This window comes from Oncorhynchus clarkii, unplaced genomic scaffold (assembly GCF_045791955.1).
Source record: "Oncorhynchus clarkii lewisi isolate Uvic-CL-2024 unplaced genomic scaffold, UVic_Ocla_1.0 unplaced_contig_9092_pilon_pilon, whole genome shotgun sequence".
NCBI lineage: Eukaryota > Metazoa > Chordata > Actinopteri > Salmoniformes > Salmonidae > Oncorhynchus > Oncorhynchus clarkii.
The window spans coordinates 77,784-103,358 of NW_027258060.1; the positions used below are offsets into that span (position 1 = coordinate 77,784).

The 25,575-nt window shown below is 45.4% G+C and overlaps 1 protein-coding gene across 1 annotated transcript in view; it reads right to left on the bottom strand.

The window, feature by feature from the left end:
• Positions 1-25,575, bottom strand: part of LOC139394700 (thyrotropin-releasing hormone-degrading ectoenzyme-like) — a gene marked incomplete at both ends in the record, with an annotated part of 150,318 nt that overhangs the window by 77,554 nt on the left and 47,189 nt on the right. The window contains one exon of the mRNA XM_071142795.1: positions 6,660-6,725. Within this exon, the coding sequence (XP_070998896.1) occupies positions 6,660-6,725 (66 nt within the window). The remainder of the gene's footprint in view (positions 1-6,659; positions 6,726-25,575) is intronic.

Genomic DNA, 25,575 nt, shown 5'->3' on the forward strand with positions numbered 1-25,575 from the left:
CTTTACTTTTACTATTTTCTACATTGTGAAGACATCAATACTATGAAATAACGCATTTCGATTCATGTAGTAGCCAGAAAAGTGTTAAACAAATTAAAATATATTTTATATTTGAGATTTTTTAAATATCCACCCTTTGCCTTGATCACAGCTTTGCAAACTCTTTGCATTCTCAACCATTCTCAGCTTGGCATTCTCAACCAGCTTCACCTGGAATGATTTTCCAACAGTCTTGAAGGAGTTCCCACATATACTGAGCACTTGCGGGCTACTTTTCCGTCACTCTGCAGTCCAACTCATGCCTAACCATTTCAATTTGGTTGAGGTCGAGGGATTGTGGAGGCCAGGTCATCTGATGCAGCACTCTCCTTCTTGGTAAAATAGCACTTACACAGCCTGGAGGTGTGTCGGGTCATTGTCCTGTTGAAAAAAAATGATAGTCCAACTAAGTCCAAACCAGATGGGATGGCGTATTAGTGCAGAATGCTGTGGTAGCCATGCTGGTTAAGTGTGCCTTGAATTCTAAATAAATCACAATAAATCACAGACAGTGTCACCAGCAAAGCACCCCCGCCCCATAACACCTCCTCCTCCATGCTTCACGGTGGGAAATACACATGTGGATCATCCGTTCACCCACACAGCGTCTCACAAAGACACAGCGGTTGGAACCAAAAATCTCCAATTTTGAGCAGTCTAATGTCCATTGCTCGTGTTTCTTGGACCAAGCAAGTCTCTTCTTCTTACTGCTGTCCTTTAGTAGTGGTTTCTTTGCAGCAATTCAACCATGAAGGCCTGATTCACACAGTCTCCTCTGAACAGTTGATATTGAGATGTGTCTGTTACTTCAACTCTGTGAAGCATTTGGTAACTCTAATGAACTTATCCTCTGCATCAGAGGTAACTCTGGGTCTTCTTTTCCTGTGGCGGTCCTCATGAGAGCCAGTTTCATCATAGCGCTTGATGGTTTTTGCGACTGCACTTGAAGAAACTTCAAAGTTATGAAAATGTTCCGTATTGACTGACCTTCATGTCTTAAAGTAATGGTGGACTGTCGTTTCTCTTTGCTTATTTCAGCTGTTCTTGCCACAATATGGACTTGGTCTTTTACCAAATAGGGCTACCTTCTGTATACCACCCCTACCTTGTCACAACACAACTGATTGGCTCAAACACACTAAGTAGGAAAGAAATTCCACAAATGTACTTTTAACAAGGCACACCTGTTAATTGAAATGCATTCCGGGTGACTATGTCATGAAGCTAGTTGAGAGAATGCCAAGAGTGTGCAAAGCTGTCATCAAGGCAAAGGGTGGCTATTAACACTTGTTTTGTTACTACATGATTCAATATGCGTTATTTCATAGTATCAATGTCTTCACTATTATTCTACAATGTAGAAAGAAAGAAAAGAGTAGATGTTCTAAAACTTTTGACCAGTTGTGTGTGTATATATACAGTTGAAGTCTGAAGTTTGCATACATTTTAGCATAATACATTTAAACTCAGTTTTTCACAATTCCTGACATTTAATCTTAGTAAAAAAAATCCTTTCTTAGGTCAGTTATGACAACTTTATTTTAAGAATGTGAAATGTCAGAATAATAGTTGAGAGAATGATTCATTTCAGCTTTTATTTCTTTCATCACATTCCCAGTGGGTCAGAAGTTTACATTCACTCAATTAGTATTTGGTAGCATTGCCTTTACATTGTTTAACTTGGGTCAAACGTTTTGGGTAGCCTTCCACAAGCTTCCCACAATAAACTGGGTGAATTTTGGCCCATTCCTGCTGACAGAGCTGGTGTAACTGAGTCAGGTTTGTAGGCCTCCTTGCTCGCACACGCTTTTTCAGTTCTGCCCACAAATTTTCTATAGGATTGAGGTCAGAGCTTTGTGATTGCGACTAAAATACCTTGACTTTGTTGTCCTTAAGCCATTTTGCCACAACTTTGGAAGTATGCTTGGGGTCATTGTCCGTTTGGAAGACCCATTTGCAACAAAGCTTTAACTTCTTGACTGATGTCTTGAGATGTTGCTTCAATATATCCACATAATATTCCATCCTCATGATGCCATCTATTTTGTGAAGTGCACCAGTCCCGCCTGCAGCAAAGCACCCCCACAACATGATGAGGCCACCCCCGTGCTTCACGGTTGGGATGCTGTTCTTCGGCTTGTAAGCCTCCCCAAACATAACAATGGTTATTATGGCCAAACAGTTCTATTTTTGTTTCATCAGACCAGAGGGCATTTCTCCAAAAAGTATGATCTTTGTCCCCATGTGCAAACCGTAGTCTGGCTTCATCCTTGCTGAGCAGCCTTTCAGGTTATGTCGATATAGGACTCGTTTTACTGTGGATATAGATACTTTTGTACCAGTTTCCTCCAGCATCGTCACAAGGTATTTTGCTTTTGTTCTGGGATGGATTTGCACTTTTCGCACCAAAGTAAGTTCATCGCTAGGAGACAGAACGCGTCTCCTTCATGAGCAGTATGATGGCTGCGTGGTCCCATGTTGTTTATACTTGCATACTATTGTTTGTACAGATGAACACAGTACAGTATTTGTCCCAGGAATGAACCAGACTTGTGGAGGTCCACAATTTTTTTTCTGATTTCTTTTGATTTTCCCATGATATCAAGCAAAGAGGCACTGCGTTTGAAGGTAGGCCTTGAAATACATCCACAGGTACACCTCCAATTGATCCAATTTATGTCAATTAGACTATCAGAAGCTTCTAAAGCCATGACATCATTTTCTGGAATTTTCCAAGCTGTTTAAAGGCACACTCAACTTAGTGTATGTAAACTTCTGACCCACTGGAATTGTGATACAGTGAATTATAAGTGAAATAATCTGTCTGTTAACAATTGTTGGAAAAATTACGTGTCATACACAAAGTAGATGTCCTAACAGACTTACCAAAACTATAGGTTGTTTACAAGAAAAACTGTGGCGTGGTTGAAAAGAGAGAGAGAGAGAGAGAGAGAGAGAGAGAGAGAGAGAGAGAGAGAGAGAGAGAGAGAGAGAGAGAGAGAGAGAGAGAGAGAGAGAGAGAGAGAGAGAGAGAGAGAGAGAGAGAGAGGAGAGAGAGAGAGAGAGAGAGAGAGAGAGACAGAGAGAGAGAGAGAGAGAGACAGAGAGAGAGAGAGGGAGAGAGAGAGAGAGAGAGAGAGAGAGAGACAGAGAGAGAGAGAGAGAGAGAGAGAGAGAGAGAGAGAGAGAGGAGAGAGAGAGAGAGAGAGAGAGAGAGAGAGAGAGAGAGAGAGAGAGAGAGAGAGAGAGAGAGCGAGAGAGAGAGAGAGAGAGGGAGATGCTCTTTTACTGCACTGGGATAAATCAGGGTCACCAGAATGATTCTTGGTAGTCTTAAACAAATCTATTTTGAAACAAAAGTGGGGGGGGGGGGGTTCTCACTCTTCTTCGGGCCTATAGAAGGACCGGAGGCAGTTTAGCCCGAGGACATTAGCCATGGTCAGAGAGCTAGAGACCTTTCAGATAAACTGAACTGATTGATTGTGGCTTTTATTTGCAGCAGGTATCACCTGGGGGAAAAGATGTGCCCTAAACTGTCATTACGATATGATCTAACGTGGGAATCAACCTGATGAAGACATACTTCTGGACGATGTCTGTTACAACTGTTTGAACGTCAGTTTAAAACATACCAGATGTAATACATTAGCGTTTTCAGCGCAGTCGTCAGGATGTCGTGAAATGAAATAGTGAAGATCATAACAATCAATCTGTAGAGTAAACGCATATCATGACATCACCATACAAACACAATCAGCCCTATCGTCCCCTGGAGTAAACACACATCATGACATCACCATACAAACACAATCAGCCCTATCGTCCCCTGGAGTAAACACACATCATGACATTAACCATACAAACACCATCAGCCCTATCGTCCCCTGGAGTAAACACACATCATGACATTAACCATACAAACACCATCAGCCCTATCGTCCCCTGGAGTAAACACACATCATGACATCACCACACAAACACAATCAGCCCTATCGTCCCCTGGAGTAAACACACATCATGACATCACCATACAAACACAATCAGCCCTATCGTCCCCTGGAGTAAACACACATCATGACATTAACCATACAAACACCATCAGCCCTATCGTCCCCTGGAGTAAACACACATCATGACATCACCACACAAACACAATCAGCCCTATCGTCCCCTGGAGTAAACACACATCATGACATCACCATACAAACACAATCAGCCCTATCGTCCCCTGGAGTAAACGCACATCATGACATCACCATACAAACACAATCAGCCCTATCGTCCCCTGGAGTAAACACACATCATGACATCACCATACAAACACAATCAGCCCTATCGTCCCCTGGAGTAAACACACATCATGACATCACCACACAAACACAATCAGCCCTATCGTCCCCTGGAGTAAACGCACATCATGACATCACCATACAAACACAATCAGTCCTATCGTCCCCTGGAGTAAACACACATCATGACATCACCATACAAACACAATCAGCCCTATCGTCCCCTGGAGTAAACGCACATCATGACATCACCATACAAACACAATCAGCCCTATCGTCCCCTGGAGTAAACACACATCATGACATTAACCATACAAACACAATCAGCCCTATCGTCCCCTGGAGTAAACACACGTCATGACATTAACCATACAAACACAATCAGCCCTATCGTCCCCTGGAGTAAACACACATCATGACATCACCATACAAACACCATCAGCCCTATCGTCCCCTGGAGTAAACACACGTCATGACATTAACCATACAAACACAATCAGCCCTATCGTCCCATGGAGTAAACACACATCATGACATCACCATACAAACACAATCAGCCCTATCGTCCCCTGGAGTAAACACACATCATGACATTAACCATACAAACCACATCAGCCCTATCGTCCCCTGGAGTAAACACACGTCATGACATTAACCATACAAACACAATCAGCCCTATCGTCCCCTGGAGTAAACACACATCATGACATTAACCATACAAACACAATCAGCCCTATCGTCCCATGGAGTAAACACACATCATGACATTAACCATACAAACACAATCAGCCCTATCGTCCCCTGGAGTAAACACACATCATGACATTAACCATACAAACACAATCAGCCCTATCGTCCCCTGGAGTAAACACACATCATGACATTAACCATACAAACACAATCAGCCCTATCGTCCCCTGGAGTAAACACACATCATGACATTAACCATACAAACACAATCAGCCCTATCGTCCCCTGGAGTAAACACACATCATGACATCACCATACAAACACCATCAGCCCTATCGTCCCCTGGAGTAAACACACATCATGACATCACCATACAAACACAATCAGCCCTATCGTCCCCTGGAGTAAACACACATCATGACATCACCTTACAAACATAATCAGCCCTATCGTCCCCTGGAGTAAACACACGTCATGACATCACCACACAAACACCATCAGCCCTCTGTCACCCATTAGTATGACACTGCCCTTTTAAATCCTCATGTCTCTCATAGTCTCATCTATTTCCTGTCTGTAGGTTGTAAATGTCTGAATCGCCACTATATAATTGCAGAGGGACAATATAAAGTTGATTTGAATTTAATTCCCCCTGTTGATTTTGGACAATAGCCTCCCCCTCTCCACAGGCAGTTAACCCACTGTTCCTAGACCAGTTAACCCACTGTTCCTAGACCAGTTAACCCACTGTTCCTAGACCAGTTAACCCACTGTTCCCAGGCCGTCATTGAAAATAAGAATTTGTTCTTAACTGACTTGCCTGGTTAAATAAAGGTCAAATAAAAAAACTATAAATCAAGATTGGTGTCCAGTTCACCAGACTGTGAACTCTATCGCTGTTGAGAGGAGAGTTGCCCAATAGTCCCTGACCTATATGTTGTTTAATACTGTGTTGTTCTACAGTAGAGGCTATGCTGCAGCTGTGCTAGCAGGAGACAGAATGTTTAATACTGTGTGTTGTTCTACAATAGAGGCTATGCTGCAGATGCGCTAGCGGGAGACAGAATGTGAGACAAGATAAATAGTTTCATCTGGAAAACACAACAACAACAACAGGTTTATTTTCGCATTTTCCATTTTGACATGTTCTGCAGGGAGCCAGTGGACAGTGTTGTGTTTCTACCCCTCGGCCAAGAGAGGAGAGAGAGACAGAGAGAAAGAGAGGTAGAGAGAGAGAGGAAGAGAGAGAGAGGAAGAGAGAGGAGGAGAGAGAGAGAGGAAGATAGAGAGGGGAAGAGAGAGAGAGAGAGGAGAGAGAGAGAGAGAGAGAGAGAGAGAGAGAGAGAGAGAGAGAGGAGAGAGAGAGAGAGGAGAGAGAGAGAGAGACAGAGGAGAGAGAGAGAGAGAGACAGAGAGAGAGAGAGAGGTAGAGAGAGAGAGGAGAGAGAGAGAGAGAGAGAGAGAGAGAGGGAGGAGAGAGAGAGGAAGAGAGAGAGGGGAAGAGAGAGAGAGAGAGAGAGAGAGAGAGAGAGAGAGAGAGAGAGAGAGAGAGAGAGAGAAGAGAGAGGGGAAGAGAAAGAGAGAGAGAGAGAGAGAGAGAGAGAGAGAGAGAGAGAGAGAAGAGCAATCAACATTCCATACCTCAGTCAGTTTGTTCCACAAGTCGTCTCTGCCCGCGTTGCTGTACATGTGTGTCATCAAGTAATCCTGTAAAGGGACAATGACATATTTTAGAGACTTGAGATTGTTTTAATTTAACATGTCAGGCACAAATATAATATACCCAGCTTGACGGACAGCAGAGTTGCTTCTGGGGATTATTCCCCCTACACCCAGACAAATGCACAGCTAATCCCTTTCAATAGAATATCAATTTGATTTATGCAAATGATGCCCAACTGGGAAGGAGAGATTTGTCAACGTGTCCTCATGTAATAAAATAAAATAAATATTGCAGAATTGTCAAAACTCCAAGACCAAAAAAATAAAAAATAAAAAAATGTCCGTCTTACTCAAATTCTCTTCCCCAGTGAATAGGAAGTTTGGGACTTCTGCGTATCTTCCGAGAGTATGTGTAGAGTGAGACATGTTGCCTGTCTATAGCCCAACGTCTGCGAGCCACGCCAAGCCAAGGCTTCTTTTGAACTATTTATAATGAGTTCCCAGTAGTCACAATGTACAGCCATGTTCCTGTGCCACATATCTCAACTAGAACGATGTCAGTGTATATCTTCACATAATTCACTGTAAGATTCCTCCCAACAACGCAGGTTTATAATCTTATCACACTGCCTATTCGGCTACTTCGCTATTTTGGATAGCATATCGTTAGCAGGGAAAGAGACCTAACTACTCAAAGGCAGGGTGGTCAGCAAATTATGTACTCTTAATTATTCTTTACAAGTTATAATATGAAATTATACTAAATTATTATTTCTAAATTATATCATAAATTATAATATTATGATTATCGTTTATTTTTAGAACTATTCTCTCCGATTGATGCATTTCATGAATCCGCTGCGATGGTGGGCTCAAGGAAAGGCTGTACGAGAGGGTCAACACAGCCGGCCCGCTGAGACAGCGGGACAGCGGCAGGATTTAACAAGTTTGGTAGTTAGATATCAAGTCAGGAGGTTGCAGACTCGACTCAATTTACTGGTTGGGGGTTTAATGATCTCCAGCCTGGTGTGGACAGCAAGGAGAGTTCAACAATGGGAATGGAGAAGAGAAAGAAGAACGGGAGAAAAGGAACATGGAATATCTGTCTCCTGATTCTAGAACTATGTCTCTCAGAGGTCTCCTGATTCTAGAACTATGTCTCTCAGAGGTCTCCTGATTCTAGAACTATGTCTCTCAGAGGTCTCCTGATTCTAGAACTATGTCTCTCAGAGGTCTCCTGATTCTAGAACTATGTCTCTCAGAGGTCTCCTGATTATAGATCTATGTCTCTCAGAGGTCTCCTGATTCTAGAACTATGTCTTTCAGAGGTCTCCTGATTCTAGAACTATGTCTCTCAGATGACTACTGATTCTAGAACTATGTCTCTCAGAGGTCTCCTGATTCTAGAACTATGTCTCTCAGAGGTCTCCTGATTATAGATCTATGTCTCTCAGAGGTCTCCTGATTATAGAACTATGTCTCTCTATAGAACTATGTCTCTCAGAGGTCTCCTGATTATAGAACTATGTCTCTCAGAGGTCTCCTGATTATAGAACTATGTCTCTCAGAGGTCTACTGATTATAGAATTATGTCTCTCAGAGGTCTACTGATTATAGAACTATGTCTCTCTATATAACTATGTCTCTCAGAGGTCTCCTGATTATAGAACTATGTCTCTCAGAGGTCTACTGATTATATAACTATGTCTCTCAGAGGTCTCCTGATTATAGAACTATGTCTCTCAGATGACTCCTGATTATAGAACTATGTCTCTCTATAGAACTATGTCTCTCAGATGTCTCCTGATTATAGAACCGTGTCTCTCAGAGGTCTCCTGATTATAGAACTATGTCTCTCAGAGGTCTACTGATTATAGAACTATGTCTCTCAGATGTCTCCTGATTATAGAACTATGTCTCTCAGAGGACTTCTGATTATAGAACTATGTCTCTCAGATGTCTCCTGATTATAGAACTATGTCTCTCTGTAGAACTATGTCTCTCAGAGGTCTACTGATTATAGAACTATGTCTCTCAAACATCTCCTGATTATAGAACTATGTCTCTCAGAGGTCTCCTGATTATAGAACTATGTCTCTCAGAGGTCTCCTGATTATAGAACTATGTCTCTCAGAGGTCTACTGATTATAGAACTATGTCTCTCTATAGAACTATGTCTCTCAGAGGCCTACTGATTATAGAACTATGTCTCTCTATAGAACTATGTCTCTCAGAGGTCTCCTGATTATAGAACTATGTCTCTCAGAGGTCTCCTGATTATATAACTATGTCTCTCAGATGTCTCCTGATTATATAACTATGTCTCTCTATATAACTATGTCTCTCAGAGGTCTCCTGATTATATAACTATGTCTCTCTATATAACTATGTCTCTCAGAGGTCTCCTGACTATAGAACTATGTCTATCAGAGGTCTCCTGATTATAGAACTATGTCTCTCTATAGAACTATGTCTCTCAGAGGTCTCCTGATTATAGAACTATGTCTCTCAGAGGTCTCCTGATTATAGAACTATGTCTCTCAGAGGTCTCCTGATTATAGATCTATGTCTCTCAGAGGTCTCCTGATTATAGAACTATGTCTCTCTATAGAACTATGTCTCTCAGAGGTCTCCTGATTATAGAACTATGTCTCTCAGAGGTCTCCTGATTATAGAACTATGTCTCTCAGATGACTCCTGATTATAGAACTATGTCTCTCAGAGGTCTCCTGATTATAGAACTATGTCTCTCAGAGGTCTACTGATTATAGAACTATGTCTCTCTATAGAACTATGTCTCTCAGAGGTCTCCTGATTATAGAACTATGTCTCTCAGATGACTCCTGATTATAGAACTATGTCTCTCAGAGGTCTACTGATTATAGAACTATGTCTCTCTATATAACTATGTCTCTCAGAGGTCTCCTGATTATAGAACTATGTCTCTCAGAGGTCTACTGATTATAGAACTATGTCTCTCAGAGGTCTCCTGATTATAGATCTATGTCTCTCTATAGAACTATGTCTCTCAGAGGACTCCTGATTATAGAACTATGTCTCTCAGAGGTCTACTGATTATAGAACTATGTCTCTCAGAGGTCTACTGATTATAGAACTATGTCTCTCAAACATCTCCTGATTATAGAACTATGTCTCTCAGAGGTCTCCTGATTATAGAACTATGTCTCTCAGAGGACTCCTGATTATAGAACTATGTCTCTCAGAGGTCTACTGATTATAGAACTATGTCTCTCAGAGGTCTCCTGATTATAGAACTATGTCTCTCAGAGGTCTACTGATTATAGAACTATGTCTCTCAGAGGTCTACTGATTATAGATCTATGTCTCTCTATAGAACTATGTCTCTCAGAGGTCTCCTGATTATAGAACTATGTCTCTCAGAGGTCTCCTGATTATAGAACTATGTCTCTCAGAGGTCTACTGATTATAGAACTATGTCTCTCAGAGGTCTACTGATTATAGAACTATGTCTCTCAGAGGTCTCCTGATTATAGAACTATGTCTCTCAGAGGTCTACTGATTATAGAACTTTGTCTCTCAGAGGTCTACTGATTATAGAACTATGTCTCTCTATAGAACTATGTCTCTCAGATGACTCCTGATTATAGAACTATGTCTCTCAGAGGTCTACTGATTATAGATCAATGTCTCTCGATAGAACTATGTCTCTCAGAGGTCTCCTGATTATAGAACTATGTCTCTCAGAGGTCTACTGATTATAGAACTATGTCTCACAGAGGTCTACTGATTATAGAACTATGTCTCTCTATAGAACTATGTCTCTCAGATGACTCCTGATTATAGAACTATGTCTCTCAGAGGTCTCCTGATTATAGAACTATGTCTCTCAGAGGTCTCCTGATTACAGAACTATGTCTCTCAGATGACTCCTAATTATAGAACTATGTCTCTCAGAGGTCTCCTGATTGTAGATCTATGTCTCTCAGAGGCAGTGCCTGAAGAGTTGGGAAAGGAAACGGAGTTGGGAATGGAAACAGATCTTGCAGCCTACTACTGTACACAACAGCACCACTGTAAATGACTACTGTACACAACAGCACCACTGTATTCTACTACTGTATACAACAGCACCACTGTATTCTACTACTGTATACAACAGCACCACTGTATTCTACTACTGTATACAACAGCACCACTGTATTCTACTACTGTATACAACAGCACCACTGTATTCTACTACTGTATACAACAGCACCACTGTAAATGACTACTGTATACAACAGCACTGCCATACCTACTTAGTACTGTCTATAGTATATTGGCCCTTGTATTAAAGTAGGTTGTGTGAATACCTTGTCTATACTGTCTATAGTGTATTGGCCCTTGTATTAAAGTAGGTTTGTCTATACTGTCTGTAGTAAATTGATGTGAGTTGTGTGAATACCTTGTCTATACTGTCTGTAGTAAATTGATGTGTGTTGTGTGAATACCTTGTCTATACTGTCTGTAGTATATTGATGTGAGTTGTGTGAATACCTTGTCTATACTGTCTGTAGTAAATTGATGTGAGTTGTGTGAATACCTTGTCTATACTGTCTGTAGTATATTGATGTGAGTTGTGTGAATACCTTGTCTATACTGTCTGTAGTATATTGATGTGAGTTGTGTGAATACCTTGTCTATACTGTCTGTAGTATATTGATGTGAGTTGTGTGAATACCTTGTCTATACTGTCTGTAGTATATTGATGTGAGTTGTGTGAATACCTTGTCTATACTGTCTGTAGTATATTGTGTGCAGTGATCTGTGTTGTAAAATATAAATGATGTTTTGTTGTCTTTTACCAATTGACCTTTAGTATTCAGATCCATTGATCAGCCTGTTAATACGCTACACTATCGCGTGGCGTACTGTAATGTGAGTCATTTACAGCAGATAGATGGGGCTGCTTCGAACAGCCGTTAGTACAGGGATTGGACTAAATTGGTAAGGCGATGTCTGGCTGTGAAGGTGAATCATCGGAGTGTAATTACAACAGGCCCATTACATCCTCGGCCTCCTTGAATCCCGTGCAGGATCCTGCCGGTGAGGGATATTAGTGGTGAACGGCACAAACAACTCATGAAGGAAAGACTCTTCCGTTCCCTCGTCTCGGTCTGACTGATGATAACAGACACAGCCAGGGTATTGGGTCTGACTGATGATAACACACACAGCCAGGGTATTGGGTCTGACTGATGATAACACACACAGCCAGGGTATTGGGTCTGACTGATGATAACACACACAGCCAGGGTATTGGGTCTGACTGATGATAACACACACAGCCAGGGTATTGGGTCTGACTGATGATAACACACACAGCCAGGGTATTGGGTCTGACTGATGATAACACACACAGCCAGGGTATTGGGTCTGACTGATGATAACACACACAGCCAGGGTATTGGGGCTGAGTGATAATAACACACACAGCCAGGGTATTTGGTCTGACTGATGATAACACACACAGCCAGGGTATTGGGTCTGACTAATGATAACACACACAGCCAGGGTATTGGGTCTGACTGATGATAACACACACACCATCCCTGGACCCCACACCATCACCAATAACATTACATCCCTGGACCCCACACCATCACCAATACATTACATCCCTGGACCCCACACCATCACCAATACATTACATCCCTGGACCCCACACCATCACCAATAACATTACATCCCTGGACCCCACACCATCACCAATAACATTACATCCCTGGACCCCACACCATCACCAATACATTACATCCACCTGTAGATGTAGGTGTTACACTATCTCTACCTCCTTCCTCCCCTATCTCTACCTCCCTCCTCCCCTGTCCTCCTGCCCTATCTCTACCTCCCTCCTCCTCTGTCCCTCCTCCCCTATCTCTACCTCCCTCCTCCCCTATCGCTACCTCCCTCCTCCCCTGTCCTCCTGCCCTATCTCTACCTCCCTCCTCCTCTGTCCCTCCTCCCCTGTCCCTCCTCCCCTATCTCTACCTCCCCTCTCTACCTCCCCTATCTCTACCTCCCTTCCCCTGTCTTTCCTCCCCTATCTCTACCTCCCTCCTCCCCTATCTCTAGCTCCCCTATCTCTACCTCTCTCCTCACCTGTCCTTCCACTACCTCTCTCCTCCCCTATCCCTTCTCCCCTATCTCTACCTCCCCCTATCTCTTCCTCCCTCCTCCCCTGTCTTTCCTCCCCTCTCTACCTCCCTCCTCCCCTGTCCCTCCTCCCCTATCTCTCGTCCTTCCCTCTGTCTGTTTTACCTCTCTCCCTTCCTTCTAGCCCTCCCTCCTGCCACCTCCCTCTCTCCACCCCTACTCCCGTACCTCCCCTACCTCCTCTTTCCCTCCCTCAATCCTTCCTTCCCCACATCTCTGCCTCTTTCCTTTCATCCTTCCATCTCTTCATTTAATAAAGCAGTGGCAGCAGCAGAGAAGTTGCGTCCTCCAGCCCTCAGGCTGTTTCCATTCAACTAATTCAGCTAAGTAGACACACACACACACACACACACACACACACACACACACACACACATTGCACTGTCTCTGAGGGCAGCCCGCTTCAGTATGAGTGGTAGTGACATCTCTCCCCTGTACCCCCAGGCCAAGGCCCAAACCAGCTGCCCTCCTGTCCTCCTCAACCCCTCTGAAGCCCACTCAGTGCCCAGCCAGGCTGGACAGATGGACAGATGGAGGAATGGAAAGAAGCAGAGCTCGTGGTATTGGACAAGAACGAGACATCCAGTAAAGGAGGTTAAACATCCCCTGATTCTCTCTCTCTCTCTCTCTCTCTCTCTCTCTCGCTCTCTCTCTCTCTCTCTCTCTCTCTCTCTCCCTCTCTCCCTCTCTCCCTCTCTCCCTCCCTCCCTAGGGCTGAAGGTCCATAGAGGAGCATGGTCCCTGGTGGTGGTCTGGTGTTGTCTGCCTGTCACCTCACATCACTGCTGTTGGGACACTGACAGCTTCTGTTTAACATCACGTGGTTCAAGGTGTAAAAATAACACATCTTAATATAACAGTGTGGTAAACCAATCTAATACAGCCTTTTTTAATTTAGATGACAAAAGGAGTGCCATGTTCTCTTGTTGCAGGCTTTCAGCTTTACATTTTTTTTGCGGCATAAGCCGGGAACACGTTCGACGTCCACCTAGTGAGGTAGACTGGATTAATGAGAGATGTCAGATGAACCCTCTGACTAAGCACTTTCTTGGAGAAAGTTCATTCATTTGTCTTGCTATTTAGATATTTGCTAGGGCCATAAAGATGCAGAGATAGGAACAACCTAAAGACATCTTGCTATTTTACTCCAGAATCATGCCAGCCTCCAGATGTAGGATCTTTCTTTGATCACTCTTATGTTGCTGAGCCTTCTAAAGTTTGTCATTTCCACTTTGAAATGTCAGACTTGATTTGCCCTGACGAAAACGTATCAATCCCTATAAAACATGTCCATTAATTATAATCCATATAATTACTCACATTTCCTGTTGATGCAGGATAATTTACAGTTGTAGCAAACGGGCTCAAATGAAGATCCTACATCTGTAGGTGTAGCCTACCTGCCTGGCTATGGCATTGTTAAGTCACTGCTGCTTTCTCACCTGAAGCCAAAAAGGAGGGGATTCTTCTCTAATACAATTTAAAACTATAAACTACGTATGCAATGTCATAATTTGATCACTCTGTTTTCGCAGAAAATGTTCCTGCACCACAGGAAATTCGAATCAAATTGTATTTGTCACATGTGTTGTAAACAACAGGTGTAGACTAACAGTGAAATGCTTCCTGACGGGCCCTTTACCAACAATACAGAGAGAAAAAAAAGAAAAACAATACAAACAGAAACATTTAATTAAAAAACAATAAGGTGAGGAATAAATAAACAATGAATAACAATATTCAAATGAGCATCGTGATTTACATAAATTCAATGAACACCTGCAGTTCTCTTTCTCTCTCGCTCGATCACACGCTAACGCACTAGACAGGATGCATGTCCTAATACTGCAGGTCCTACTACTGAGACATTCACTAGACAGGATGCATGTCCTAATACTGCAGGTCCTAATACTGAGACATTCACTAGACAGGATGCATGTCCTAATACTGCAGGTCCTACTACTGAGACATTCACTAGACAGGATGCATGTCCTAATACTGAGACATTCACTAGACAGGATGCATGTCCTAATACTGCAGGTCCTACTACTGAGACATTCACTAGACAGGATGCATGTCCTAATACTGAGACATCCACTAGACAGGATGCATGTCCTAATACTGCAGGTCCTAATACTGCAGGTCCTACTACTGAGACATTCACTAGACAGGATGCATGTCCTAATACTGCAGGTCCTAATACTGAGACATTCACTAGACAGGATGCATGTTCTAATACTGCAGGTCCTATTACTGAGACATTCACTAGACAGGATGCATGTCCTAATACTGCAGGTCCTAATACTGAGACATTCACTAGACAGGATGCATGTCCTAATACTGAGACATTCACTAGACAGGATGCATGTCCTAATACTGCAGGTCCTACTACTGAGACATTCACTAGACAGGATGCATGTCCTAATACTGAGACATCCACTAGACAGGATGCATGTCCTAATACTGCAGGTCCTAATACTGCAGGTCCTACTACTGAGACATTCACTAGACAGGATGCATGTCCTAATACTGCAGGTCCTAATACTGAGACATTCACTAGACAGGATGCATGTTCTAATACTGCAGGTCCTATTACTGAGACATTCACTAGACAGGATGCATGTCCTAATACTGCAGGTCCTAATACTGAGACATTCACTAGACAGGATGCAGGTCTTAATACTGCAGGTCCTAATACTGAGACATTCACTAGACAGGATGCATGTCCTAATACTGCAGGTCCTACTACTGAGACATTCACTAGACAGGATGCATGTCCTACTACTGAGACATTCACTAGACAGGATGCATGTCCTAATACTGCTGGTCCTAATACTGAGACATTCACTAGACAGGATGCATGTCCTAATACTGCTGGTCCTAATACTGAGACATTCACTAGACAGGATGCATGTCCTAATACTGCAGGTCCTAATACTGAGACATTCACTAGACAGGATGCAGGTCCTACTACTGAGACATTCACTAGACAGGATGCATGTCCTAATACTGCAGGTCCTACTACTGAGACATTCACTAGACAGGATGCATGTCCTAATACTGAGACATTCACTAGACAGGATGCATGTCCTAATACTGAGACATTCACTAGACAGGATGCATGTGCTTATACTGCAGGTCCTACTACTAAGACATTCACTAGACAGGATGCATGTCCTAATACTGAGACATTCACTAGACAGGATGCATGTCCAAATACTGCAGGTCCAACTACTGAGACATTCAAATAGAAAAAAACTCAAGTCACACATCAACAACTGTCATTTTATATAGCTTAATAACACACAGTAGATATTGGTCTAATTTCTAAAATACAAGTGCATTTTTTTGTAGCCTATCAAAACAAATTTCCCGTTTTTTTGAGAATATCAAATCCTCCTGATGCAAGTTAATTTTACTTCTGAGACGAAACTGGTCAAATTAAGGTCCGATATCTGTACAAACACCAACTACACACCAAGCCTGTTGTAAAATCAGCAAACATCCCTTTTCAGGACCCTGTCTTTCAAAGATAATTAGTGAAAATCCAAATAACTTCACAGATCACAAACAATTAATGAACATGCACCTGTGGAACGGTCACTAAGACACTAACAGCTTACAGACGGTAGGCAATTAAGGTCACAGTTATGAAAACTTAGGACACTAAAGGGGCCTTTCTGAAAAACACCAAAAGAAAGATGCCCAGGGTCCCTGCTCATCTGCGTGAACATGCCTTAGGCATGCTGCAAGGAGGCATGAGGACTGCAGATGTGGCCAGGACAATGAATTGCAATGTCCGTACTGTGAGACTTCTAAGACAGTGCTACAGGGAGACAGGACGGACAGCTGATCTCCCTCGCAGTGGCAGACCACGTGTAACAACACCTGCACAGGATCGGTACATCCGAACATCACACCTGCGGGACAAGTACAGGATGGCAACAACAACTGCCCGAGTTACACCAGGAACGTACAATCCCTCCATCAGTGCTCTGACTGTACGCAATAGGCTGAGAGAGGCTGGACCGAGGCCTTGTAGGCCTGTTGTAAGGCAGGTCCTCACCAGACATCACCGGCAACAGCGTCGCCTATGGGCACAAACCCACCATTGCTGGACCAGACAGGACTGGCAAAAAGTGCCTCAATCCCATTGAGCACGGCTGGGACCTGTTGGATCGGAGGGTGAGGGCTAGGGACATTCCCCCCAGGAATGTCCGGGAACTTGCAGGTGCGTTGGTGGAAGAGTGGGGTAACATCTCACAGCAAGAACTGGCAAATCTGGTGCAGTCCATGAGGAGGGGATGCACTTCAATTCTTAATGCAGCTGGTGGCCACACCAGATACTGACTGTTACTTTTGATTTTGACCCCCCTTTGTTCAGGGACACATTATTCCATTTCTGTTAGTCACATGTCTGTGGAACTTGTTCAGTTTATGTCTCAGTTGTTGAATCTCGTTATGTTCATTGAAATATTTACACATGTTAAGTTTGCTGAAAATAAACGCAGTTGACAGTGAGAGGACATTTCTTTTTTTTGCTGAGTTTAGTTCCACAGAGACGTTGAGCCTGTTGTAGTTCCACAGGGACGTTGAGCCTGTTGTAGTTCCACAGGGACGTTGAGCCTGTTGTAGTTCCACAGGGACGTTGAGCCTGTTGTAGTTCCACAGAGATGTTGAGCCTGTCGTAGTTCCACAGGAACGTTGAGCCTGTTGTAGTTCCACAGAGATGTTGAGCCTGTCGTAGTTCCACAGGGATGTTGAGCCTGTCGTAGTTCCACAGGGATGTTGAGCCTGTTGCATTTCCACAGGGACGTTGAGCCTGTCGTAGTTCCACAGGGACGTTTAGCCTGTCGTAGTTCCACAGGAACTTTGAGCCTGTTGTAGTTCCATAGGGACGTTGAGCCTGTTGTAATTCCACAGGGACGTTGAGCCTGTTGTAGTTCCACAGGGACGTTGAGCCTGTTGTAGTTCCACAGGGACATTGAGCCTGTTGTAGTTCCACAGGGACGTTGAGCCTGTTGTAGTTCCACAGGGACGTTGAGCCTGTCGTAGTTCCACAGGGACGTTGAGCCTGTCGTAGTTCCACAGGGATGTTGAGCCTGTTGCATTTCCACAGGGACGTTGAGCCTGTCGTAGTTCCACAGGGACGTTTAGCCTGTCGTAGTTCCACAGGGACGTTGAGCCTGTTGTAGTTCCATAGGGACGTTGAGCCTGTTGTAGTTCCACAGGGACGTTGAGCCTGTTGTAGTTCCACAGGAACATTGAGCCTGTTGTAGTTCCACAGGGACGTTGAGCCTGTTGTAGTTCCACAGGGACGTTGAGCCTGTCGTAGTTCCACAGGGACGTTGAGCCTGTTGTAGTTCCACAGGAACATTGAGCCTGTTGTAGTTCCACAGGGACGTTGAGCCTGTTGTAGTTCCACAGGGACGTTGAGCCTGTCGTAGTTCCACAGGGACGTTGAGCCTGTCGTAGTTCCACAGGGACGTTGAGCCTGTCGTAGTTCCATAGGGACGTTGAGCCTGTCGTAGTTCCACAGGGACGTTGAGCCTGTTGTAGTTCCACAGGGACGACTCCAAATCCAATTCATTTGCATCGTTATTACATTCTCTTGATCTAATACTTCCACATAACAACACAACACACTGACAAGGTAAAGCCTGCAATATTTTTTAATCAGATATTACAACCAAATTTGGAATACTCCTCTAACTAATTAATCCATGACACAGCATGTTTAAATTGCTAACCCAGGAAGGATATCAAGAGGGTAGATTGCTTTCTCTGTATAATGGCCTTAGAGGATGAAATGAATTTACATTAGAAACATGAAAGAAGAACAAGATGGTCTGTTTCCCTCACTTTCATGTTTACTAACCGGAGAGAGACTGAAGAGAGGAAGAGAGAGAGAGAGAGAGAGAGAGAGAGAGAGGAAGAGAGAGAGTGAAAGGGTGAGAGAAAGAGAGAGAGAGAGAGAGAGATAAAAGGAAGAGAGAGAAGAGAGGAAGAGCGAGATAAAGAGGAAAGAGAGAGAGGAGAAAGAGAAGGATAGAGCGAGAGAGACAGAAAGAGGGAAGGCAGGAAGAGAGAGGGAGAGAAGGAGGGAAAGAGAAAGAGAAGGATAGAGTGAGAGAGACAGAAAGAGGGAAGGCAGGAAGAGAGAGGGAGAGAAGGAGGGAAAGAGCGAGTGAGTGGGCAAGGATGGGCAAGGGATGGATAAAGAAGAGACAAAAATAACTTCCTTCAAATGTTATCTGGTGCCTTCCTGTTACGCTGTAGTAATGTTATGAAATTGAATTTAAGAAGTATCTGTCCATTTCATCTGTGTTCAAAACACAATACAGATCCACAAAGCAGCCAGAGGCAACATGTCTGTCTGTCCGTCCGTCCGTCCGCCCGCCCACCCACCTGCCCGCCACACTAAGAGGAGGGATCTGCAGAGACCTGCTGACAACAGTTAGTCCGTCCGTCCGTCCGCCCGTCCGCCCACCCACCCACCCGCCCGCCACACTAAGAGGAGGGATCTGCAGAGACCTGCTGACAACAGTTAGTCTGTCTGACAGACTGTGTGGAGTAAAGCAACCTAGAGGAGGGATCTGCAGAGACCTGCTGACAACAGTCAGTCTGTCTGACAGACTGTGTGGAGTAAAGCAACCTAGAGGAGGGATCTGCAGAGACCTGCTGACAACAGTCAGTCTGTCTGACAGACTGTGTGGAGTAAAGCAACCTAGAGGAGGGATCTGCAGAGACCTGCTGACAACAGTTAGTCTGTCTGACAGACTGTGTGGAGTAAAGCAACCTAGAGGAGGGATCTGCAGAGACCTGCTGACAACAGTTAGTCTGTCTGACAGACTGTGTGGAGTAAAGCAACCTAGAGGAGGGATCTGCAGAGACCTGCTGACAACAGTCAGTCTGTCTGACAGACTGTGTGGAGTAAAGCAACCTAGAGGAGGGATCTGCAGAGACCTGCTGACAACAGTTAGTCTGTCTGACAGACTGTGTGGAGTAAAGCAACCTAGAGGAGGGATCTGCAGAGACCTGCTGACAACAGTTAGTCTGTCCGTCCGTCCGTCCGTCCGCCCGTCCGCCCACCCACCCACCTGCCCGCCACACTAAGAGGAGGGATCTGCAGAGACCTGCTGACAACAGTTAGTCTGTCTGACAGACTGTGTGGAGTAAAGCAACCTAGAGGAGGGATCTGCAGAGACCTGCTGACAACAGTTAGTCTGTCTGACAGACTGTGTGGAGTAAAGCAACCTAGAGGAGGGATCTGCAGAGACCTGCTGACAACAGTTAGTCTGTCTGACAGACTGTGTGGAGTAAAGCAACCTAGAGGAGGGATCTGCAGAGACCTGCTGACAACAGTTAGTCTGTCTGACAGACTGTGTGGAGTAAAGCAACCTAGAGGAGGGATCTGCAGAGACCTGCTGACAACAGTCAGTCTGTCTGACAGACTGTGTGGAGTAAAGCAACCTAGAGGAGGGATCTGCAGAGACCTGCTGACAACAGTCAGTCTGTCTGACAGACTGTGTGGAGTAAAGCAACCTAGAGGAGGGATCTGCAGAGACCTGCTGACAACAGTCAGTCTGTCTGACAGACTGTGTGGAGTAAAGCAACCTAGAGGAGGGATCTGCAGAGACCTGCTGACAACAGTCAGTCTGTCTGACAGACTGTGTGGAGTAAAGCAACCTAGAGGAGGGATCTGCAGAGACCTGCTGACAACAGTCAGTCTGTCTGACAGACTGTGTGGAGTAAAGCAACCTAGAGGAGGGATCTGCAGAGACCTGCTGACAACAGTCAGTCTGTCTGACAGACTGTGTGGAGTAAAGCAACCTAGAGGAGGGATCTGCAGAGACCTGCTGACAACAGTCAGTCTGTCTGACAGACTGTGTGGAGTAAAGCAACCTAGAGGAGGGATCTGCAGAGACCTGCTGACAACAGTCAGTCTGTCTGACAGACTGTGTGGAGTAAAGCAACCTAGAGGAGGGATCTGCAGAGACCTGCTGACAACAGTCAGTCTGTCTGACAGACTGTGTGGAGTAAAGCAACCTAGAGGAGGGATCTGCAGAGACCTGCTGACAACAGTCAGTCTGTCTGACAGACTGTGTGGAGTAAAGCAACCTAGAGGAGGGATCTGCAGAGACCTGCTGACAACAGTCAGTCTGTCTGACAGACTGTGTGGAGTAAAGCAACCTAGAGGAGGGATCTGCAGAGACCTGCTGACAACAGTCAGTCTGTCTGACAGACTGTGTGGAGTAAAGCAACCTAGAGGAGGGATCTGCAGAGACCTGCTGACAACAGTCAGTCTGTCTGACAGACTGTGTGGAGTAAAGCAACCTAGAGGAGGGATCTGCAGAGACCTGCTGACAACAGTCAGTCTGTCTGACAGACTGTGTGGAGTAAAGCAACCTAGAGGAGGGATCTGCAGAGACCTGCTGACAACAGTCAGTCTGTCTGACAGACTGTGTGGAGTAAAGCAACCTAGAGGAGGGATCTGCAGAGACCTGCTGACAACAGTCAGTCTGTCTGACAGACTGTGTGGAGTAAAGCAACCTAGAGGAGGGATCTGCAGAGACCTGCTGACAACAGTCAGTCTGTCTGACAGACTGTGTGGAGTAAAGCAACCTAGAGGAGGGATCTGCAGAGACCTGCTGACAACAGTCAGTCTGTCTGACAGACTGTGTGGAGTAAAGCAACCTAGAGGAGGGATCTGCAGAGACCTGCTGACAACAGTCAGTCTGTCTGACAGACTGTGTGGAGTAAAGCAACCTAGAGGAGGGATCTGCAGAGACCTGCTGACAACAGTCAGTCTGTCTGACAGACTGTGTGGAGTAAAGCAACCTAGAGGAGGGATCTGCAGAGACCTGCTGACAACAGTCAGTCTGTCTGACAGACTGTGTGGAGTAAAGCAACCTAGAGGAGGGATCTGCAGAGACCTGCTGACAACAGTCAGTCTGTCTGACAGACTGTGTGGAGTAAAGCAACCTAGAGGAGGGATCTGCAGAGACCTGCTGACAACAGTCAGTCTGTCTGACAGACTGTGTGGAGTAAAGCAACCTAGAGGAGGGATCTGCAGAGACCTGCTGACAACAGTCAGTCTGTCTGACAGACTGTGTGGAGTAAAGCAACCTAGAGGAGGGATCTGCAGAGACCTGCTGACAACAGTCAGTCTGTCTGACAGACTGTGTGGAGTAAAGCAACCTAGAGGAGGGATCTGCAGAGACCTGCTGACAACAGTCAGTCTGTCTGACAGACTGTGTGGAGTAAAGCAACCTAGAGGAGGGATCTGCAGAGACCTGCTGACAACAGTCAGTCTGTCTGACAGACTGTGTGGAGTAAAGCAACCTAGAGGAGGGATCTGCAGAGACCTGCTGACAACAGTCAGTCTGTCTGACAGACTGTGTGGAGTAAAGCAACCTAGAGGAGGGATCTGCAGAGACCTGCTGACAACAGTCAGTCTGTCTGACAGACTGTGTGGAGTAAAGCAACCTAGAGGAGGGATCTGCAGAGACCTGCTGACAACAGTCAGTCTGTCTGACAGACTGTGTGGAGTAAAGCAACCTAGAGGAGGGATCTGCAGAGACCTGCTGACAACAGTCAGTCTGTCTGACAGACTGTGTGGAGTAAAGCAACCTAGAGGAGGGATCTGCAGAGACCTGCTGACAACAGTCAGTCTGTCTGACAGACTGTGTGGAGTAAAGCAACCTAGAGGAGGGATCTGCAGAGACCTGCTGACAACAGTCAGTCTGTCTGACAGACTGTGTGGAGTAAAGCAACCTAGAGGAGGGATCTGCAGAGACCTGCTGACAACAGTCAGTCTGTCTGACAGACTGTGTGGAGTAAAGCAACCTAGAGGAGGGATCTGCAGAGACCTGCTGACAACAGTCAGTCTGTCTGACAGACTGTGTGGAGTAAAGCAACCTAGAGGAGGGATCTGCAGAGACCTGCTGACAACAGTCAGTCTGTCTGACAGACTGTGTGGAGTAAAGCAACCTAGAGGAGGGATCTGCAGAGACCTGCTGACAACAGTCAGTCTGTCTGACAGACTGTGTGGAGTAAAGCAACCTAGAGGAGGGATCTGCAGAGACCTGCTGACAACAGTCAGTCTGTCTGACAGACTGTGTGGAGTAAAGCAACCTAGAGGAGGGATCTGCAGAGACCTGCTGACAACAGTCAGTCTGTCTGACAGACTGTGTGGAGTAAAGCAACCTAGAGGAGGGATCTGCAGAGACCTGCTGACAACAGTCAGTCTGTCTGACAGACTGTGTGGAGTAAAGCAACCTAGAGGAGGGATCTGCAGAGACCTGCTGACAACAGTCAGTCTGTCTGACAGACTGTGTGGAGTAAAGCAACCTAGAGGAGGGATCTGCAGAGACCTGCTGACAACAGTCAGTCTGTCTGACAGACTGTGTGGAGTAAAGCAACCTAGAGGAGGGATCTGCAGAGACCTGCTGACAACAGTCAGTCTGTCTGACAGACTGTGTGGAGTAAAGCAACCTAGAGGAGGGATCTGCAGAGACCTGCTGACAACAGTCAGTCTGTCTGACAGACTGTGTGGAGTAAAGCAACCTAGAGGAGGGATCTGCAGAGACCTGCTGACAACAGTCAGTCTGTCTGACAGACTGTGTGGAGTAAAGCAACCTAGAGGAGGGATCTGCAGAGACCTGCTGACAACAGTCAGTCTGTCTGACAGACTGTGTGGACCTGTGACAACAGCAACAGACTGGAGTAAAGCAACCTAGAGGAGGGATCTGCAGAGACCTGCTGACAACAGTCAGTCTGTCTGACAGACTGTGTGGAGTAAAGCAACCTAGAGGAGGGATCTGCAGAGACCTGCTGACAACAGTCAGTCTGTCTGACAGACTGTGTGGAGTAAAGCAACCTAGAGGAGGGATCTGCAGAGACCTGCTGACAACAGTCAGTCTGTCTGACAGACTGTGTGGAGTAAAGCAACCTAGAGGAGGGATCTGCAGAGACCTGCTGACAACAGTCAGTCTGTCTGACAGACTGTGTGGAGTAAAGCAACCTAGAGGAGGGATCTGCAGAGACCTGCTGACAACAGTCAGTCTGTCTGACAGACTGTGTGGAGTAAAGCAACCTAGAGGAGGGATCTGCAGAGACCTGCTGACAACAGTCAGTCTGTCTGACAGACTGTGTGGAGTAAAGCAACCTAGAGGAGGGATCTGCAGAGACCTGCTGACAACAGTCAGTCTGTCTGACAGACTGTGTGGAGTAAAGCAACCTAGAGGAGGGATCTGCAGAGACCTGCTGACAACAGTCAGTCTGTCTGACAGACTGTGTGGAGTAAAGCAACCTAGAGGAGGGATCTGCAGAGACCTGCTGACAACAGTCAGTCTGTCTGACAGACTGTGTGGAGTAAAGCAACCTAGAGGAGGGATCTGCAGAGACCTGCTGACAACAGTCAGTCTGTCTGACAGACTGTGTGGAGTAAAGCAACCTAGAGGAGGGATCTGCAGAGACCTGCTGACAACAGTCAGTCTGTCTGACAGACTGTGTGGAGTAAAGCAACCTAGAGGAGGGATCTGCAGAGACCTGCTGACAACAGTCAGTCTGTCTGACAGACTGTGTGGAGTAAAGCAACCTAGAGGAGGGATCTGCAGAGACCTGCTGACAACAGTCAGTCTGTCTGACAGACTGTGTGGAGTAAAGCAACCTAGAGGAGGGATCTGCAGAGACCTGCTGACAACAGTCAGTCTGTCTGACAGACTGTGTGGAGTAAAGCAACCTAGAGGAGGGATCTGCAGAGACCTGCTGACAACAGTCAGTCTGTCTGACAGACTGTGTGGAGTAAAGCAACCTAGAGGAGGGATCTGCAGAGACCTGCTGACAACAGTCAGTCTGTCTGACAGACTGTGTGGAGTAAAGCAACCTAGAGGAGGGATCTGCAGAGACCTGCTGACAACAGTCAGTCTGTCTGACAGACTGTGTGGAGTAAAGCAACCTAGAGGAGGGATCTGCAGAGACCTGCTGACAACAGTCAGTCTGTCTGACAGACTGTGTGGAGTAAAGCAACCTAGAGGAGGGATCTGCAGAGACCTGCTGACAACAGTCAGTCTGTCTGACAGACTGTGTGGAGTAAAGCAACCTAGAGGAGGGATCTGCAGAGACCTGCTGACAACAGTCAGTCTGTCTGACAGACTGTGTGGAGTAAAGCAACCTAGAGGAGGGATCTGCAGAGACCTGCTGACAACAGTCAGTCTGTCTGACAGACTGTGTGGAGTAAAGCAACCTAGAGGAGGGATCTGCAGAGACCTGCTGACAACAGTCAGTCTGTCTGACAGACTGTGTGGAGTAAAGCAACCTAGAGGAGGGATCTGCAGAGACCTGCTGACAACAGTCAGTCTGTCTGACAGACTGTGTGGAGTAAAGCAACCTAGAGGAGGGATCTGCAGAGACCTGCTGACAACAGTCAGTCTGTCTGACAGACTGTGTGGAGTAAAGCAACCTAGAGGACAGCTGGATTCAGGGGAAAACTGTTAGAAACTGGGAAATAGAAACGTTTTGTCCCAAAGGCAGAAAGAAAAGTTGGGCCCTGTTTTCAAGTCAAGGTATTCACTATTCACTGTGCACCTTTCTCCCACGTTCTGTACACTTCCTGTAATGCAGGAAGGACACGCCTCTTCAAATCATTTCCTCTTCCTGATAGGATGAGTGCTCAGGTAAACGGTACAGCATCATGGTGCTCAGGTCTTGATGA